General features: G+C 37.8%; 1 protein-coding gene across 1 annotated transcript in view; it reads left to right on the top strand.

Annotated features, from left to right (window-relative positions):
* LOC108694344 overlaps positions 1–5,705 on the top strand; it is a 30,305-nt gene extending 24,600 nt beyond the window's left edge. Inside the window, exons 6-9 of the mRNA XM_018203768.1 lie at positions 210–541; positions 1,300–1,521; positions 1,720–1,822; positions 2,842–5,705. Of these exons, the coding sequence (XP_018059257.1) occupies positions 210–541; positions 1,300–1,521; positions 1,720–1,822; positions 2,842–5,705 (3,521 nt within the window). The remainder of the gene's footprint in view (positions 1–209; positions 542–1,299; positions 1,522–1,719; positions 1,823–2,841) is intronic.
* The last annotated feature ends 2,434 nt before the right edge of the window (positions 5,706–8,139 follow it).

Below are 8,139 nucleotides of genomic sequence, written 5' to 3'. Positions count from 1 at the left end.
TTTTATATTATATTATAGTATATTTTTTATTTATTACATTCACTATATTTATTTCAAATTCAAATTTAAATTTAATTAAAATACTGATTTAATTTTACGTGTAAATATGTGGAAGTATATTTATCTACTAATGAGGACGTTCTAAAGAATGAGTATCAAGCATCATGAAGAGTACGATTCGTTAAACGTACATTTCTCTCTTACAACAGGCATACGAGAAGTAATGTTCTCGTCGACGACCCAGGTGTCGCATGGATTATCAGCTACGGAATACACCGCCATCGGTCTTTCCTCTGTCATCTTGGCTCTCATATACATAGCCAGCGTATCGTTATATTTACACAGCAGAAGGGCAAAGACAAAATCCATCGAAGAAGCAGACATCACTCTTGACGGCGGTCGAGACGGTGGTGGATTGGTGAAGAGCAATCCGTTGTTGACAGCCACGAGACATTTCGAGAGCGACACTAATAGTGGACTCACCGAGAGTGATTTAGGCGAAGATCTTCCCGCGAGCGATAATGAGCAAGGTTTCGAAAATGTAAGTGCAACTTTTACTTCTCAATCAATTTCCTAGCAAATTATCCTCTAAATTTAATTGAGTAATTTTATCTAAGAAAGTTACCTCGTGCACATCATACATAAGTAGATTTCATTTCTGAACGATTAAGAAATATGATAATCTTTGATTTATCAGAAGCAGATTGTAGATATATTTGTTCTATCGTAATTAGATGAGTTTTACATAATTCCGAGGATATTACGTAATTATTCAAATGCAAGCAACGAAATTGCTCGGTTATCTCTTTGCGCGATTCGCGAGATCTTTGTAGAATATAATCCATGTCTTTCCCGAGATCACCGCTTGTGTTTAATAATGCATCCAATTAGCGCATTGGTTTTGCGCTCCGTTAGTCCGTACCATTCCAAGTAGGTGAGGTACATCCCACTTTTACGCTGTATACCGGTTGTTAGAATACCACGCACCGCGATTTCAGCGCGTTCTGCGAACTGTTTCCAGTCTTCACGTATAGCGCAATTCTTTTCTTCACTGAAACAACGCGAGCGTAAGTCTCATCATTGCCAGAAGAAGTCGACTTCTTGTACGATCTAGTCTCGTGCCAAGTAATCTCAGTGATAATGTTGTTAACAAATATTGACTATTGTAAAACCGATTTGAAGGATTTAGGAGGTAAGGTTCATAATTCGTAATGTCCGATTCAATTGTGATTTTGTAAATTATGAAATTATCCCGCTCTCTCGCATCGAGCTTACTGATCAACGATGTCACTTCTTCAGCAAATAACATCGGCGATCATTCATCCGCATTGCGTGTATCTGGAGCAATCAGAAGGGCCTTTCCCCGTTGGTTCCATTCTTGGTGAGAGGTTACCGGAAGAGGATGTACGGGTCGTGGAGACGGCTGAAAATCCGCATCAGCAAGATGTACCGGTTCTTCCAGGTGCTCAACGGAGAAAATTGTACTTCAATCCCGCATACTTCGATCGACAGCTATTGCTGGTGAGTTGCTTAACGGGGCAACCCGACGGGGAAGGGAGAAAAATGTTGCTTATTTTCCATTCGCGCTAGTCATCCGTGCGTTTTCGAAGTCTGGAATGCTTTTAATGGACGTACCCTCGACGTCTGTTCGATTCGTCTACGTTCTTACGCACTTGACCAGCGACAAGATAATTTGAAAACAGCCCGGCGTTTTTCTAGGCCCCACCTCCGGCTGCCATCGAGTTCCTGCTCAAAATTCGAGAAGTCATCTCCATTGCCAAGCACAAGATGGCTGCAAAAAGATTTGTTCCTATTCTCAATGGTGAGTACGTTTGTGTTCTTCAAAGAGAAATTATTTGAAATAAGTAATAAGACAAAAGGAGCTTTGATTGATGATTCTAAATAATGTGTAGAAGATGTAATGTTTGTAATTCAAAAGATATTGAATATATTGGATTAGGGAAAAAGTCTTTTTACAAAGTGATAAAAAGCTCTTTTCCTCATCTTCATCAAAAATGATCAAAATTAAAAGAAAAAGGATTTTAAAGCTTGAAATCTTCACTGTCGAATGGTTACTATATTTTTTGAATTTATGTAAGTTTTGTAATTTTTACATATAGAAAACTATAAGCTAAAACATTTTTTTTCACTTTGTAGGTCTGTAGCCCAAAAAAAATTCGAGAAAATTTTCGATTATCTATCATGAAAGCTTGAAGCTTCTCCTACAAAATCATTTTTTAAAACTGTTCCTACAATTTTTTGTTCCTGAATTACTCACGGATTAGGTAAAAAGAAACATTCTGACTTTATTGCTCGTAACTCCTTAAAAATCATCGTGTCGCAATTATAAATGCAGATTCTTAAAGCTAAAACGTTGCTATATCAAGTGATTGTCAATTTTTTTAAAATAAAATATATGAGTTGTTGAAAAAGTCTTTTTACCACAACTTTTAAAGAAACTTTTTCCCAATAAAATAATTAAATCATCTTAATAATTAATTAAATCATATTTCTTGATTCTTCATGCGAGAAATAAAGAAATTAGTGAAAATCGTGAAAGAACAATTCAATTTCAACTTTCCACATTTTTCGCGTTCTTGCAACTGAAGATTTCCAATTTTATTCTTATTTTATTCCTACGGTTTCGCACGCACTTGATTTCTTGAATTCTTCGTGTATTCATAGTCGCATGAGCGAATTTCATGCAACCAATGGAAAGCACGTGAAGTATTTTATAACGCGCAAAAGCGTGACTTGACTTTCACTCGCTAGCTGTAATTAGAAATAATTAATTCGCTATTTTCGCTCTGTCATTATTACCAGGATAAATTTAACACGCAGGTATTCCGGAAGAGGAGAACAGTTCCGAACGATGCGAATCAGCAAAATCAAGCAAGCTTCAACAGAGAACGACCCCAAGTTCCGTCCAGGGCGGCTCGGTCACCAAATCACGCAAGTCCCAACGGTGCACCGGATGTCCCGGTTGCAGCGAGTCTCCTCAGCTGCTTCCCGCCCTTCCTGTTCCTGATTCGCCCAGCCATGGTGAAAGCAAAGTGCGCGCCTGGTTAGAAGACGTGCGACCACCGCAGCGTCGTTGGAGAGACGCCGAAGATACGCGTAGGAATTTCCAAGAGAACGCCCGAACGTTTGCTAGAAATCTAGAGTACCTGAAGGAGTTGGCCAGACGCGATTTTGGTGATCCGGACGATCGTGCGAATTTAGTCGGTAAATCGATGTCATCATGGAAAGACAATCCACCGATGCTGAGGACCTTCCAGAATATCACCGCCAGGAGTGAGATTCTGGAGAACGACGATCGCTACAGCGTATCCAGACGATCGACCAGGTCCATGTTCGAGAGATCCGAGTACGATCGTTGCGGCCGTGGCAAGCGGGCAAATAATAGACCGTTCCATTACACTGCCGGTAATGATGCAATAAATGCGAAAGTCCGCAAGGCTATTGAGAATTCATTTATCAAGCAGATGGAGGAGAGCGCGGTCATAGAGAGCGAGTCGAAAGAGAGCGTGAAAGACGATAGGAACAGCAAGAGCGAGGACGAGTCGGCAAAAACGGAGAGATCATCCAGCAATACGGACAAATCGGAGGAATCACGATCTCAGCAATCGCAGAGCAACCCCGCGCCGAAACGATCGAGAAAGTCGAAGGCGCCATGCGTGCCATCATTGAAGAAGAAAGAACTCCCAGATATGATTAACGAGTTACCCGGTGCAAAGAACACTGCAAAACGTATTATGGACGCTGTGATACGCGAGATGGTAGACGTGAAGGCGTTGGATCATCATCACACCAGATCTTCTAATCATACCACGATGATCAGCGATTACGAGGTGGACAGTCTGGAACGTTCTAAGTGTAATCGGAAATCATCGACGTCGCCGGATCAGTCATCGACGGATAACCAATCGAGTCCGGCCTTATCCACGGCTTTGCCAATGGACGAGGAGTTAACGATGCAAAATGCCGTGATCAACACGCGTACCGGCGAAATGACGATGTCGAAGCTCAGCAATCAGGTTCTCGAGAGAAATTGTTACAATAGTCTGCCAGAGCTGATCAGCAGCCAGCGGTTAGAGACGTACTCGTTGGTGAGTGAAGTCTACGTGAACGATGATTATGCCAGCCCAACCTGCAGTGACGACAGTGGTCCGGAAATCCAATACGAGCCGGAGAATCCGGGTCATCTGACCATCAAGGTCCAGGACTCTCCAGAAAACTACGTGAAGCTTGACGAGTCTGAATACGAGCCAGACACGTTGGATCGAAAGCCGATGAAGCTGCGGATCAACGACGACATGCAGTACAACCGAGGGGAAATTGCCAACGAGATTTATGTGGATTCGTTGGAGCGACCGCCTCAGATCCTTCTCAAGAGCAGGGGTAGTTTCCGTGACGAGAATTCCACGCTACAACGCAGCCCCAACAGTTTACGGGAGATCTACGAGGCGAGGATAAAGTCGGGTATGAAGGACCCGCAATTGACGAATGGTTATGATCCTGAATTGCAAATTAATGGCGAGCCCGATGACGCTGCCACATGGAAAAAGTGCAAGTACCTGACGCCAGACAGCAGACAAGCAAAGAGACAACGGCAACCACACAATCAGCCGGACGTGGTGCCATTGCCACCCACGGAAGAGGAGATCTACCAGCGACCGAAGCCACCGCGACGTGTCGAAAACGCGAGACTTCCGCCATTATCTCCATCAAAAAACGCCTGGGACGGGAGTCCTGTCGGAGCGGGTGACCCTACAACCAGTAACGGCGCTCCTGTCCCGAAAGTTGACGGATACCATGTAGGGAACGAAACCTGCCTCTGCTCATCGCAGACTCAAGTCGACGTCGTGAAGTATGAGGTTCACAATAAGAAACATCGCGAAGACAACGTTCTCTTAACAGGAACAACGTTCTTCAGTGAGAGAACAGGCGAATGTACCGTGACGAATGGTTGCAGGGACTGCCCGTGCGAGACGCGCATCGAAATCGAAGTTCCTGAAAACAGGTATAGGTTCTATGAACATATCGATTCCAACAAGGAAGAAGTCTCTGTGCGAGAAACAAAGGTAGTGAGAGAGAAACGATCGATCACTGGCTCCTCTCATCACAGAAGTTCCGGAAGAAATTCAAGAACACGATCGTGGAGCGTTGAGCGTCGTCGGGAAGATAAGGATAAACTTCTCAACAACAGCAGGGCGCAGAACGGCTCCAAAACAAGACAATTGATGAAAGGTCTCTCGAAGAGCTGTGATTCCAACTCAAACATGCTGCCGTTGATGGACAATCGACGTGGTCATACGAAGGTTGAGGACAGTGGCTACCTTAGTAGCACAGACAGTAATGGTTCGCACAAACGATTGCTGAAGCACGAGGTAAGTAGTGTGTCTGAGGAGACTGACGAGACTGAATCTATGTGTGATGGCGCTAGCGAGAGCGGTGCCGAGAGCGTCGGCACCGACAGCGTGTTTTTCGGCAATTTTCGCAGACTGTCAGAAATCTCCAAGAGCGCTGATTCCGGTGTGGATCTTGGAGCGAAGAATTCGTCATATTACCAGCCGATATTCGATGCGAAGAGTGAGACCACGGTGGTTTTGGAGAGAGCGAATTTCAGTAGTGACAGTGAAACCGAGAGTCTTGTTACTATATTGCCTCCTTGTAACGGTCAATGCAACAAATTGGTATCGTAAAAGCAGTCAAAATATCCAATCGAAGTTTGATCTCTTCAAAAGTCCTCTGTCCTAGGATCTATAAGACAGTATCTCGGTGCTGATATTTTAATCGAGTAAAATTGTTGATGTAAGAAAGATAATTTTAAAATTATTTGTAACACTTACCTTTTGTGAAACACTTTCAAAATTTGCAAAGATAATTTTTATAGGAAAAACGATGGCACAAAGATAAAATAATTAATTAATTATAATTTTTATTATAAATAATTTTTTTGTTTAATTTCAAAAATTTATTTAATATATATTTTATTATAATGACCTATTTTAATTGTTAAGAATTTTCTTACCTTATTTTGGTATATATAAATGTCTATTATAGGAAAAATAGATGTATAATATATTAACTTTTAGAAGGCAGCGATCTATTTTTTTAAATCTTATAATTTTTCGTTAAGTATAAAATTCGTTATAATTCATTATTTCTTTGTATTCCTTGCCTCAAAATATGATATATCTATCTCAGCTATATTGTTAATAGTGCGCATAATTCGAAAATCCTCGATCGCGCCGGACTTTCTAAATAGTGAAATGCTAAGAATATAACGATACCAAGAAAATGAACCTATCTTTATTAATAAAAAAATTATAAACAATGAAAAGAGCATTGAAAAAAGAAATGTGGATATGCCATACCGAAAAGGCGATTAGTTAGAGTTAAGAGCATATCGTTATATATAAATCTTTTACATAGTAATGTCAAATCTCATAAAAATCGTAACAACTTTTTATTGAAATTGTTTTTAATGTATTTTCTGTACTAGATTCGTATCGTGGCAATGTTAAGATGCAATGTAACACTACTTTTAGTGCACAAGTGAAAATCAAAAAACGATTTGCCATCGTACTAGATAAACTATCAAAAGTCCTATATTAATAAACAGAAAAACAACAGAATATATTTGTATTACAGATTGCATTATATTAATTTTTCATGAATAAATTTTGAAGGATACAAATTCGTGAAAAATGAAATTAAAAATTTTAATCGTTGAATAAATTTTATACGTTTGCAAAAAAGTTTCAAGGCCAGTATAGAAAGGAAGTAATAAATTTATTAAGATAGATAGTTTACATGATAGTTTTATAAATATTACAGTTAAACACACAAAGCGCCATGTGCGCGCTTAAAAGTTCATCAAGCGGGTAAATGATATATTATCTTCGCTCATTTAAAGAAACAATTGAAAGACTTCCGCGTATGCTAAATATTTTTTTATATTAATATCTTTGTAAGCTAAAATATAGATCGCAGAAGTCGAAAATATTTTTACGAGAGACATATTTCGATATTATTATTAATATAGGTATGACTGATTCTCAATATCGATTTGAGATTTTAATTTTAAAACATATATATATGAAAGAGATAACAATTGCTCATAATTGCTTTGTAAAATAATTTTTTACAAATGCATACACTTATGTATTTATTTATATTTATTAATTTTTATTAATTTTTTGAAGGCATGACGATAATTCAATGAAGAAAGTGATAATATTTTTATCATAGGTAACGATGAAAACGCTTATGTATATATTTTTCTTGATTGACTACAGTTAATGCGATCGAAAATTATTGTAGTTGCTGCAATCGAAACGATATGCTGAATGCATTATCGGCCGGAAGTGCAATATTAGTTCGTAATAAAGAAACTGCACAAATAAATTAATTAAATAGACACGATACATTTTTAATGTATTACAATAATTATTATGAATACTCACGAAGTACGCAAAGATTTTTTTCTATAGGAGGACAGAACGAAGATAAATAATTAATTAATTATTAAGCTATTTTTTATTATGAATGATTTAATTATTTTTTTGAGCGATGTTTTTAAACCATCACTTTTGAAGAAGATTTATTCCTTTAAAGAAGTTACGTTGGAGAATAATTTAAATAATTTATGTAAATAAGTCAAGAGTAATGATATCTTGCCAAAAAGGTATTAGTATTTTATATAATTTCCTGATATTATTACATGCTAATGTTATTCCTCATATTTTTAATTGATATCAAAATTATTATAGATGATTATTAAAAAATAGTTGGGAACATTACTGAAATATTTTCATCGTTTTTTTATTAATGATCAATTAATAAAGTCAATTACTATACAAGTTGGAACAAAATATTAATGTAAGAATTGTATGTATCGTGCAACATAATTTATGAGTAGTAAACTTATCTTTATACTTTTTATTTTATGCTAATCTTCGTATTTAAGGTTTATTTATCGCTTATACTCCAAGTGATTTTGCATTAAAACGAAGTAATATATTTTTCCATGTTATTATTTTGTTTGTAAAAGTTTTATATTTAATATTTAATAATTATTTCAAATTAATATATTTCTATCTATTTTTTAAAGTTGTTGTAATATTAGAAGCG

The sequence above is a fragment of the Atta colombica genome, unplaced genomic scaffold, assembly GCF_001594045.1.
Source record: "Atta colombica isolate Treedump-2 unplaced genomic scaffold, Acol1.0 scaffold12, whole genome shotgun sequence".
Classification (NCBI taxonomy): Eukaryota; Metazoa; Arthropoda; class Insecta; order Hymenoptera; family Formicidae; genus Atta; species Atta colombica.
Note: the sequence above shows the minus strand (reverse complement) of the source record. Positions and strands in the feature narration are given on the sequence as shown.